General features: G+C 35.1%; 1 protein-coding gene across 1 annotated transcript in view; it reads right to left on the reverse strand.

Annotated features, from left to right (window-relative positions):
* HERC2 (HECT and RLD domain containing E3 ubiquitin protein ligase 2) overlaps window positions 1-12,944 on the reverse strand; it is a gene marked incomplete at its 3' end in the record, with an annotated part of 102,466 nt that overhangs the window by 27,050 nt on the left and 62,472 nt on the right. The window contains exons 57-70 of the mRNA XM_079537012.1: window positions 12,100-12,181; window positions 11,840-11,983; window positions 11,241-11,331; window positions 9,995-10,172; window positions 9,507-9,588; window positions 9,249-9,420; window positions 7,435-7,579; window positions 6,858-7,083; window positions 5,668-5,839; window positions 4,932-5,118; window positions 4,032-4,172; window positions 3,472-3,663; window positions 1,826-1,979; window positions 984-1,091 (exon numbers count right to left, since the gene is read on the reverse strand). Coding sequence (XP_079393138.1) covers window positions 984-1,091; window positions 1,826-1,979; window positions 3,472-3,663; window positions 4,032-4,172; window positions 4,932-5,118; window positions 5,668-5,839; window positions 6,858-7,083; window positions 7,435-7,579; window positions 9,249-9,420; window positions 9,507-9,588; window positions 9,995-10,172; window positions 11,241-11,331; window positions 11,840-11,983; window positions 12,100-12,181 — 2,074 coding nt within the window. The remainder of the gene's footprint in view (window positions 1-983; window positions 1,092-1,825; window positions 1,980-3,471; window positions 3,664-4,031; window positions 4,173-4,931; window positions 5,119-5,667; window positions 5,840-6,857; window positions 7,084-7,434; window positions 7,580-9,248; window positions 9,421-9,506; window positions 9,589-9,994; window positions 10,173-11,240; window positions 11,332-11,839; window positions 11,984-12,099; window positions 12,182-12,944) is intronic.

A 12,944-nucleotide genomic window follows, 5' to 3' on the forward strand; every position in this document is an offset into this window, starting at 1 on the left:
ATACCTATAATGATGTTACATAACCAAAACATAATTCTTAAACAGTTCAATTACCACTTCTATTGTATGTCTTCAGTGCTTTTCATACCACTTTCAGAAGACAACTGAGCTCTTACTACAATCCCACTGTCCTGTCTTCAAATTATCTTTTCATATTACAAAAATAAATTGAAGCATTAAGCTTTAGGTCTTTTTCCAATCAAAAACAGCTCAATAATAAAGCACATGAAGATGTGCATCTGAAACAGGTTGGGGAAAAAGTCATTCACAGTAAAAGCTCACATTATAGTGTGTCACATTAAGTGCTGAAAAACATTAAGTAGGGGTGGTATACTTAGATTCTTGCACGATGTCGCAGATGGAAAGGGTTAAGATTTGATGAGATTTCAAATACTCCTCTATCATCTACAGAAAGGCAACAGCACTTAAAAATGAAATTATAGACAATGGAATAAAAGATGTGGAGATTTCATGTAGAGTCAGGTACATAGACCAGAGCAGAAAACAGAAAGACAGAGCCTAGATTCTATTTTGGGCATTCAACAGAAGAACATTTGTCTTGACTGTAAAAATAAAACAAAATAAAATAAAAGCTCAAATTCCTGCAACTATTACTTGAAAAACTCAAAGGGTAGCAAAAAAAAGTATCCTCTTCCAATTGTTTTTCAATTTGTTCAACTTTGATTATGCAGAAAATCATACATGGGCTGTGAGCGCTAGAAACTTTTTTTTTTTTTTTTTACATTCCAATTGCTTTTAGGAAAAATATAACAACATATACTTCTGAGAGTCTGTGAATTCAAATATTCAAGTTCATTCTTATATGTCTGCATATAGATCATCTTTCCTTTTTGATTTAAAATGGGACATCGCTTATACGTTTTCCTCCTTTTTAATGGCACATCGCTCACAAGGACTATGTCACAGTGGCACATTTATTCAATGTTTAACAGTAAATCACACAAGACACTTTTGAAAAGCACCTGATCGGACGGAAACAATTCTGTTGACACCATCCATGATGGTGAGTGGATCATGACGCCGCTCTGTAGAACACTGGCGATCAAATTCTACTCTCAGTCCCTCAGCACCTAAACAGCAACAAAGAATTTACACACTTCTACAGAGCAATCAATCCCACAAGCAAACGCAGTATTTTCGAAATCCACATGAAATCAAATGCAATTGTTTGGAAGCCATAGTGCTATTAATAAAAATAGAAATGTGAACTTGCTTTGGTTTAATGACAAAATGTTTCTAACTTCTCTTTGAAAGACCTACATTACAGGCAGCTCACGTGAATCGGAGCTAGAATACAGAAGACTATGTTCAGAACATTCCCAATTGAAGTTGCCATAGCAAAAAAATATTTATTTACAGTTAAGACAAATATCAAAAGGTAAAGGCAACAGAGAGTTTAAGTATCAGCACTGGAGGAAGAACTAGATGAAAATACAGCACAGAAGGAAAAAAGTATCTGCTAATGATTAAGGCTACATGATGAGCGTTCAATTACTGACCCTGAAAATGACTGCAGTCATTCTCAACTTCATAAATGAACAGAAAACAGCAGTAATACATAGCTGCAGAGAAACAGTGTACGGAATTCAGTCACAGGACCCAAACTTGGGTAAATGTGTATTTCACATGACTGAGATGTTCATGCAGTATACAAGTGTTTTAAGAAACATTTTATTACAGCAATACAATAGATAATATGACCTTAAAAGTTCAATACATGTTTTTGTAAGCTGAGAAAAAAAATTTACATATGCAGGCTTGCAAGTACCTGAGTTTTAGTAATATAACTCTAGGAATCCTATACCTGGTATTTTAACTGTGCCACTAGATGATGTATCATCAGTATATGGATGGCTGCTTTCTACCACAACTGGCTGCGAAGAGAGGCGGCCACTCTGTGAGTCAGTTGCCACATCTTCTAACTCAGTAACACACAGCTCCAACAACATATCAGCAACCTAAATCAAGAAAAACAGTCACACACCTAAAAACCAAGCTTATGAAAGCAGTGCATGGTTAGTCCAGGAACTCTGAGCCAACTATCATTCTTCCTCACTTAAAAAAAAAAAAAAAACAAAAAAAAACAAAAAAAAAACATGTATTCTGATTCATAAACTATCACATTCATTCAGAATATGAAAAAAAAATTAAGTAAATGCCAAAGCAACTAATGATTTCCATTGCAGAAAAACTGAATTGTAAACATAAACCAATAGTGAAATATGTAAGTATATAACCAATATGCAACATTAAAATGCATTGTTTAGAGAGAAAACTCCAACTATACTAATTTCTGAAGAGCAGTTTCAAACAAAAATTCTGATTGAGTAGGGAGAAGAAATTTTTAATTTACTTGTTAACGCCTGAACAATTCAAAAAATGATATGTAAATGCATGTATTTAATTGGAGTAGGAGGGATACAACTACATCTCAAATCCAGAATAGAATATCATTGATACACATATGGTCATTGATACACATATGGTCATTGATACACATATGGTCATTGATACACATATGGTCATTGATACACATATATCAATATATCAATGACCATATGTATATCAATGACCATATGATCATCACAAGGAATTTAAAGATTTGAAAAAAAGATGTTTAATAGGTTCTGAAATACCACTTTGTTACTCTTACAGCATCTGTTAGAGTGGCCTCTCACAATCCTGATTTAATACAACAGATACACCCTAAGATTTCATTTTTTAAAATACAGCTGTCTTGTCATTTATATCATTAATTGAAAAAAAACTCAGAATTCTTAGCAAAGTCATTATTTATCTTTTTGATTAGTGAAAAAAAGAAATACAAACAAGAGCTTTGCATAATCACTTCCAATGTTTCAAAGCAGACTTTAAGCAGTGCAGAGCCGTAAGTGAAATATGTTATATCAGCATCTTAAAGCAAATGCATCATTACTCATTAAAAAAATATTAAAGAAACATTAAACAACATTCAGTTCATTCCCATAAGAAGATATTATATGCAACAGTTATGATCGTCATATTCTGTTGTATAGCTTTTGGTAGCCAGTATTACAACATTCATTCACAGTTTGTTAGTTATGCAAGGAAAACTCACACCCATGAACATTTTGCAAATATTTCTTAACTTCTTAACTTGTTTGATTCATTGCTTTGCCAGATTATGCTTTGCCAGAATGATAAATCATATATATGATTTATATATGAAATTATATTATATATATGCATATTATGGCATAAATATCAGACATATTTACACTTGTTTCAAATAAATATATTCATGAAGCATCTCCATTACAGTCATTAAGATTCAGATGCATTAAGTTCAACTGTAATTTCATGCTTACTAATCTTCCCAGTACATCAAACTATACCACATTAAATGAAAATATTCCAGTAAGCTAAAAACATAAAGGACATAGTTAAAAATGCAAGATAACAAAATCTGACCTGTGGGTAAGCTGTGCCCATACCAGACAGAACAGCTGAGAGAACATCTCTTCCCTTGTCACCTGCTCGGTTGGACACAGCAAGCTTTAGCAGGTCAACCATGACTCGCGTGTCATCTGGGACCAATAGGCTAGTAAACTCATCCAAGTACTGAGGTTCTGGGCCAGACACTTTACTTTGGCTTTCTACATCCTACAAAACAAATTGCAGAAAGATTTAGACAGGGAAGATGAAAAAGGAATCTCATTGAATACAAATGTATAACTTGTCTGAAGAAGTTTGAAAGTAGTTTAAGACACAATTCGCAATTCTGGGACTACATGGCCTCAGAATTTACCTACTGTTAAAACAGTTTCTCAAGTGAAAAAGCTTTCCAAAATTGAATTCCTTCAGCTTCAGAAAAAAAGAAAAAAAAAAAGTAGCAGTAATTACCCAGTCTCTGAATGTACTTTAAAAATGCAATCACTTATAGAGTAACTTCAAATGATCTAAAACAGCAGAACTGTTCAGTAACAGCACTATAAGGACTTCAGTTTTAAGGAAGGCATTAACAACATTACTTCTTTGGTTTTTGTCATGGTTTCTGCAATGATGCTGGCAGCTCCAGGATCATCTGTGACTGGAATGAAAGGACGGGAAGAGGCAGCAGCAGCTGAGGGAGTTACAGCAGATGGTGTCACAGCATCTTCTGAAGAAACAACCTAGCCAACACGAACAAAAGTAACAAAGGCTGCAATGAGTGTAACAAATCCTTTAGGAGTGTATTTATTTTTCAGAAGGGTTTGTGTTCAAAGACAGTAGCAATTCAAAAACAGTCATAAATTCAGATACAACAGTTTCATACCCTGTTTTTCTAGCTCCTATTTTATGTTTCTAACATGATAAGTCAGCAATGACATCCACATACTACAAAACATACACAGTAAAACATCAGTGTCTGCAGTGGAGTCTGCAAAGCAGAAGACACCCCATAAATACATGTCAAATTAGTAGTCTGTGTAGGAAAAGATCTTCAGCAGCAAGCCTTTCTTCTTTATGGTTCTACTAGCAGTTCAGAATCAAGAGAGTGGAAACCCATTTACGCTCTTCTGTCTACCTTAGTTAACATAAGTTTACAATGATATTTCATTAAATAATTGCTGAATAGTCTTTTAATCCAGATTTTTCATCAGTCTTGCAAAATTACTTTGCTATCTGATCAAATAATAAACATTTTAAAACTAACTTTAAAATGCTACTATAAATCATAATTGCATTTTTATGACATACTGCATGCTGAAAGTTCAAAGTTGATTCCAGAAAAATTTGCATTTCCAAATCCGACATACATAAAGCATCCACTCCATAAATTAGAGGATGAAAACAACTGTTTAATCTCTGCTACTTTACCATCAAACTAAATACTATACAGTTTTAGCTTTACTCTTAAACAATGTTGAAAAAAATTCATTAGACACTACCTCCCCTCTCCTGTCCTGCCACGGGTTTGGGCTCAGCCTCTCTTCTATATCTCCTACAAGCATGCATTCATCTCCACTTGCAGGGCTTCCTGTAGAAGTAGCATCTGATGGGGGGGCTGGTGATGAAGAGGGACATTCTACTGGTGCAATCATACTTGCAGGCATCAGTGCTCCAACAACTGCATCCCTGAAATCATTTAGGACAGATTCATATAAGCCTAATTATACTCCTTTGTTGAACTCGGAAAAAAAAAAAAATGGCATCAGCTTGGCTTAATAAAATAAGCAAAGGTTTCCACAGGCAGAGTTTATTTCCATTCTCAAAGTTAAATGCTTAAATATTGTGTCTTAAGGCCATACTATTTTACATGAGCTCTCCTCTGAACAAATTTTAACAGCAATATTCTGTTCTCTATCGACAAGGAACGGTAAAGTTTTATTATTCTTTCAACCCTGTTCCCTGCTGCTTCTTCCACTTCACCTGTCGTGACATATTTATGCCCCTATTACACAGCGTACTTGAGCATGCCTGAATAAATGTTTTTCCCCAGGTAGTGAAAGCTTCTTATTCTAAAGAAATCTAATATGAATATCAAAAGAAAAATTAAGTGAAGCTTGGCCCTATCCTGAGAAGTCCAAATCGTAAAACCATTTACAGCTGACTCAAGAGACAGCGAAACATGGTACAGTATGACATGTATTGCTCTTTAAAACAAAGGAATACTTGAACGCCTACCTGGCATACATGATTTGCAATGCCATCAGAATATGAGATAATGCCTGCTGTTTGGCAACATTCCCATCAAGCGACAGCAGAATCTTAGCAAGGGAAGGGCGATTTGGCTTCAAACTATTTGCGCCGCTAATCTTGTTACTGGCAGCAGAAGAATCTGCATCTGAAGGAACACCTGAAGTAAGGGGGGGGAAAAAGAGAAAGCAATTGTTTCTGTTTTACTAAAAGTGTACTACGTAATCGGAACTTAATCTCATTTCTTGGTAGATCATTACAGATCACAGAATCGTAAGATAGCTGACATTGGAAAGCACCTCTTGATCCATCTGCTTCCATCCCTGCTCCACCAGAGCCTCCCAGAACAGGGCACCCAGGCACACATCAAGGCAGTTTTCAGGAGGTGCCTCTCTGAGAATGCTGTGCCAGTGCTCTGTTATATACACAATAAAGTGGCTGTAAATCTAATTAAACTGCAGTTCTACAGTTACAATATTGGAATCAATACTGAAGCTTTTTCAGCAAATGCCTTCATAAAACTGTGTTCTACCTTTTCACTTATTCATGAAGAATGGGATAACATATAAATATTTTAGTGATTGGCATTTAAAACAAATTTAACTTAAACAGAAATTTTTCAAACAACATTAATGTTAATTAGGTATCCTAAAAATACTAAATAAATATTCTATATATATAGTTCTTACTCTCTTTACTCAGTTTTCAAAGAAAGCAATTAGCAAAATGTTTGGATCTTTTATGTTTAATATAAAACTTCTTTGTCTTTTCTCAGTAATTCTTAGTCGCTTACTTCAGAAACAAAAAATAGCAGTAGTGTAAAAACTACAGCAAAGACATGACATGTAACAAGGCCAGTGTTACAGTAGCATCCATTTACCATGTCTACAAAGCTATACTCTACATTAAAAGACAAAGACTTTGCAGTATTCGATCAGGTATGTTACACTTTACTTTTGAACAAGCCCTTTATAAATCCCCATTTTCAGGAAGAGGCTTTGTTTTATTTAGATGGGGGTGTTCCTCATATTGGATGCCTTTTGATCTTTTGCTTCTTTGCTGACTTTTAGTTTTCTTTAGACAGTGTTCTTTTTGTACTCTTCTATCAACTGCCAAACTACGCACACACCTAACTCTACTCTGGCATTAAAAAAAAGCATAAGATGATGTCTACCAACCAAGATAAGAAGCACCTAAAGGGTCCCTCGCTGTCTGAAAAAGTACTGGCTCGTGAACAGATGGTGTAGCTACATCCACTGTTGTCCATGCTACACTGTGGGAAGATCCACAAGCAACCCGGGTGATTTTCTGGCCTTCCAAGCCTTGGACAAGAGTGGGCTTTCTATTGACTGTAGTAGTTCCATTCCCTTGTTGCCCATGGTCATTGTCACCCCACGCGTAAACCTGCCAGAAGACATTTCAGTTCATTAATTCACCTCAATGATTGCCTCATTTCTTTTCCTTACAACTCTACAGAAAAATCTGAGCGATCTGTATTAATAATCCAGAATATTTTATAGAACCTACTACTTTAATTTTAAATAATGCAAGTGTTGTCATATGTTAAAAAAACAAGGTAACCCTTTATTAGGTGATTCCTAAATCACTGTAGATTTATAAATCATCAGCTGATCAATTATACAATGTTCAAAGTGAACAACTAAATTGAAAGAATCAATTTCATAGTAATTACTCCAGATTTTGTTTCTTTATGGATGGAGGAAACAGGGGAAAGGAAGGTGATAAGTAACATACCTGTCCAGTGTCAGTAACTGCTAGACAGTGGAGGGCACCTACTGCCACATGCACGATCTTTTTGCCCCTCAGACCCTCCACTACTTGAGGCTTTCGCACATGTACATCAGTGCCATGGCCCAGCCTGAAGTAATCTCCCTTACCCCTAAAACAGACACAAAAATAAAAGCAAAATTCAGGACAATTATAGTGCTCACACTATTCAAAATTGAATAGACAAAGGATAACTGCAATTCTATGACCCCACTACATTTCACCTCAGTCTAGAACAGGCATCATTTATGACTTTTCATACATCTGCAGTTATATGGAATTTCATCTGCTGCAGATACACTGAAATTATAAACACCTACAAAACTGATCGTTATTCTTTTTGGACCTACTTATACTAATAAGGATAAACCTAAAAATAACAGATCCTTTACCAAGTTCACTCACTTGAAAAAAAAATAAGAGTGTCTGTGTATACAGAATTGAGCTTCTTCAAACTGTTGCAAGCCTCAGTATAGGGTCTCAATTTATCATAATCTAATCTTATAAAATTGTCATAAAGAAAACAAAGCACACTAAAAATATGCCATAGAGGAAAAATGCCTGTGAATGAAGAGGAAAAAGATCAGTATTTCTTCATTGTGTTTTTAGTAACCATTTACTCATCTCTGCAGCTCACCAGAACCAATTTCTAAAAAAAATAGTTCATGCTGGAAGTGAATGTGTCATACAGTACCACTGCCTACCTAAAGATGTAATACAGAAGTTACAGTTTTTCTCTCAAATCAGTACAAATTTGTGAAGATAAAACTTAAGAAGCATCTCAGCCATCATAAGGTGCAGACGTGCACAGGTGAAACAGAAGAAAAAAATAAAATCTCCTTGCCATCCTGTAATGTCATGAAATTATACAAGAATTTTGCAAAACATTCTTGAAGACAGCCAAATTCCCCTTCCTCTTACTCCTTTCATCACCACAAGAACTCAGAGGGGAAAAAGAGAGAGACAAATCTAGTTTCTAGTGGCCAACGATGAATGAGAACTACTAAAAGCTTTTCTCCCTTTTAATAAGAGAAGTAACTTTTAAAAATGTAAGTTTTGTGGATTTCTCTATATTATTCATCAGTTGGTGACAAATTATGTAACAACAACAACAACAATTTTACATCATCCTAGGTTTTATATGTGTAAACAGGTCAATTTATACTCAAAGATGGGGTAAGACCTTGAGCTGTAGAGATCTGAAATTGATTTGCATTACAGAAATTGACAAATTTTACAGAAAGATTTATAAACTTAAAAAGCAAGGCTTGTGCTCAAAACAAAAGCAGAAACAAAGAGGAAAAATAAAAAAGTCACTATTGATAACTCCGTGGCTTTCCCAGCAGCAATCTGCATGTTTTCAAGGCAATCTGTTCTGCACTTGCTTACTCTTGTAACTCTTCATTCTTGTTACTTCCTGACTCTACCAATCTCTGTTTTAACTGCAGGCTATGATTCCCATGTTCTCTTTTTTTCCCAACTCTGCTCCAAAGTCTTAATTGAACATTCTTTTGCATACTTCATTACTCTCAAGAGAGAAAATGTTCAGTGAGACTCAGGAATTCTAGCAGAGTACAGCACATAATTCAGTATGTAGGCACAGTATACAAGACACAGTGAGCAACTGAACAGATCACAGCTTTTCTCAAAGAGCTTCCTATTTAAAAGACAAAGTCATCACACAGATGAAGTACAGATGGGGTTAAGGCAATCAAATAGCAGTAAATACAACACATACTTAGCAATTGCTTTATTAATATTTTCTGGCAAATTTCACATACCAGGTCCACACCACTCCTGACTTGGTCAATGCCAACGAGAACTGTGCACCACACTCAATCTGACAAACGCCTTGGCCATTTAGTCTTTCAATGTTCTGAGGAATGTTGCATCCTTCACTTCCTCCTCGGCCCAGTTTTCCAAAATCACCATCACCCCAAGAAAACACCAAACCTAACAAACACCAAACTGTAGGTCAAACAATGATCACAGTATTCCCACGTGCCAGATATCCAGCTTCTGGATAAAGATATTCCTACCTTCATCTGTCAAAGCAAGAGTCTGAGCATCTCTGCTTCCACAAGCAACCTGAATTACTCTGTGTCCAAGGAGCACTTTAACCTGCAAAAGAGAGAAAGAGATGTTTCAAATACATTAATTATGTTTTTAAAACTTTACAAACATTTTCAAGCTGTTACACTTGACGTCCAGGTTATCAAGTCCTGCTCACTCAAGATCCAACACTGCTTAGTGACACAGCTATGTGTCAGAACAGATGCATGACATGTATGTTCAAAACAGCATTTCAAAACAGCACTAGCTGCTCTGAATGCAAGAGAGACTGCATCTTTTCAGCCTTCCTGAAATACTTAGTACATCAGAGGTAGGTGTACCAAAGCTCGATCAGATCACTCCAAAACAATATTATCATACTGCATTTATGGTTTTGGATTTGCTTTACCTTTATTTTACAGTTTACTAAATGAGCACATTCACATTTCATCAGAGATGAGAAACATTATTTTACCATCTTCGGCTTCAGCTGTGTAGTATTATCTCCATGTCCTAACCTTCCATATTCTCCAAGACCCCATGTATACAGCTCACCACTAGAGGTAATGGCAGCGCTGTGGGAGCTGCCACAAGCAATATCACGGATACGTTTGGTTTTCAGTGCTTCTATCAATCGGGGTTTATCACAATTCCTAAAGAGAGTAAATAAACAATATATCATTGTTTTTTGAAGAGCTGTATAGTACATTAAGTTCTACAATTCAAAAATTTTTGTACTTAAAATTAACAGTAATCTAAAGATAAATAAGATGCAACTCGTGATTCCAATATTAATTCCTTATTACCACCACGAGTTTTAAATTTATACCAGTTAAACATATCTTAATGTATTTCAGTGTACTTTTGCTAATACTGTTGCATAAGATTGTATAAGAGTCACTATTAATGTTTTATAAACATATATATGGCTTCTGCGAAACACTGTAAAATTCTCCCATGAAATGCCTACAGCAAGAATTTCAAGTTTCTCTTTTAATATGTTACAAAAAATGCAAGACATTTGAACAATAAAATAATAACACTGCTCTAAACTGCACTTTCCTTTTCATAGGTTTGACAACGACAATTTGGAATATTTATTTATTGTCACATCTACAAACACTGAGTTGGGCACTGTAACTTTCCATGTATTCTGAGCAGCTTTTTGGAATATACCAGAGTGATAAACAAAGATTCCCCCCCACTGTGGGCTACGTCTATTCTTTTTCTTCCAAAACTTTGTTCTATGTCATATGAAGAAAAATTCTGACAAATTTAATTTTTTCCTCACCATTGTCACATGGAAGACTGAAATACTGGATTTATTTCTAGATGTCAAATTTGTGAATTCTGGTCAAAGAACAGACTACAAAAAAACTTGCAGAGTTGCAGTAGGAGCTGTTAGTGCTCAGGAGTGTAAAATCGATACAGTTTTACATGTCAAGGTAGCTCAGTAAAACTCACAACAGTAACAGAAAACTCAAACTCCAGAAGTATATTATTCCATCAGGAACATTAAAAAAAACTAATAAAGAATTCTACGGAAACTGCTACCAATTGCTGCACTGTTGACATACACTGCTGAAAAAAAATCTTTTCAGAACACAGACGTTTTATTTCTGTTAAAAATTCTGCCACTGTCAGTAGTGGTACTGCATGTCACTGCACAGCTATAAGCAAATCTTCTCTTACAACAAGCCAGATAAAACTGGTATCCTTACATTCGACTGAAGTGACCAAGTTTACCATCATCTCCTTCACCCCACGAAAATATCTTTCCATCTACAGTTAACGCCATAGCATGCCGGCCACCTGAAAGTATAAACTCAAATTTAAGTGTTCAAGCAGGTAGAGAAGGTCTAGCAAAAATCTCAGAGATTTGACATTGCTTTGTATTTACGATGTAGTTGCATAAGTGGATACAGTTAGTTGCGCTCTTAAAAGCTTCAACGTGTTTTAATTTAAAACAAAATGTTTGTGACTACAGGCTTCCTGGCACATTAAAAATAGAAATAACAACTTAATTTGCTATTGTCAATGCTGCAAGGAAATCAGCAAACAAACCACTATTTAACAATATTTAAAACATGAAAATTCTTCCTTTGGAGTCTACTATAAGTTTTCCAGTAGTTAAGAAACTAGGTATGGTCTAAATTCATAGAATTTAGTATCTTACACAGAATTAAACAACCTGTACTTACTAAAAAATAACTTTAAAAAAATCAAATATTCTGGTGCATTACAGCACTAAAGAAACTACAAAACAATTTCTATTTTTGAGCTTAATGTTCCAGTTATATATGTAAGAATAACAACAGACCTGAGTGAACAGCCACCTTCTTTACAACGTAGTTACTGAGAGCTGTGATCTGGCGGGGAATAGGCACAGTTCCACTGGATATTCCTAAACCCAACCTTCCATTTGTGGCTTCTCCACAAGCATATACCTTACCCTCTACAGTCACTAGAAGTGGGGGGGGAAAAAAAAAAACAAAAATAGTTTGTAATGCCATCAATGTTTCTCAAATGGAAATTTATTTCTGCCCTTAAATAATGATACATACTTTAAACTTGTATTACCTGCAAAAAGGCTTTTGGATCCTCCAGCCACTTGTACAACATTCAACGCAGACAGGGTTTCAGAAAATGAAGGAACCTTTATCTAGAGTAGACAGGAAACAAATCATTACAATATATTTTGCAGTTGTATACATTATAGAAAAGAGCTATTCTGAAGTGATAAAACTCTGACAGTTATCACTTTTATTATCATAGAATCACAGAATCACAAGGTTGGAAATGACCTACAAGATCATCTAGTCCAACCGTCCAACCATATTATACATGAAAACTCCTCATATTATTTGAACGCTTTGCAGTTACCCATTAATACAGATCACACAAAAGACAGGAACCAAGAAAAGGTATATAATGCAGAAACCATGATAAACTCTGAGAGAAAATGTATTGGGATAAAAACAATCATTTTCTTTTTAGTATAGTTATTTTCTTGAGGAAAAAACAACTCAGTTCTGAAGAAAAGCATAACAGCAAAACGAACCTAACTGAAAGTGTTAACCAACACAGTTTAAATCACAACACACGTACATTTTTTCAGTAGCAAAATGCTTTAGCAATCAGGATTCTAGACCAATTTGAGAAGGAAAAAAAAAACACATGCAACCTATTTTCCTCGTTACTACAAAATAGTCTTTAATCCAGCAGATTTTATATATGTATTAAAAAAGACACCAATGCACCCTTCACAAGAGTCTTAAATCAACACAAATGAAAACCTGGTTTATTCTCTTTTATAAGAGAGGCAAACATTCAGTTATTTTTAAGCAGCTGAAACATTTACAACAGACTATTTCACTGCAGTATATGAGTAAAAATGTTTTGTAGGACATCTGTAAACTAGCACT

This window comes from Tetrao urogallus (genome assembly GCF_951394365.1).
Source record: "Tetrao urogallus genome assembly, chromosome: 1".
NCBI classification, from domain to species: domain Eukaryota; kingdom Metazoa; phylum Chordata; class Aves; order Galliformes; family Phasianidae; genus Tetrao; species Tetrao urogallus.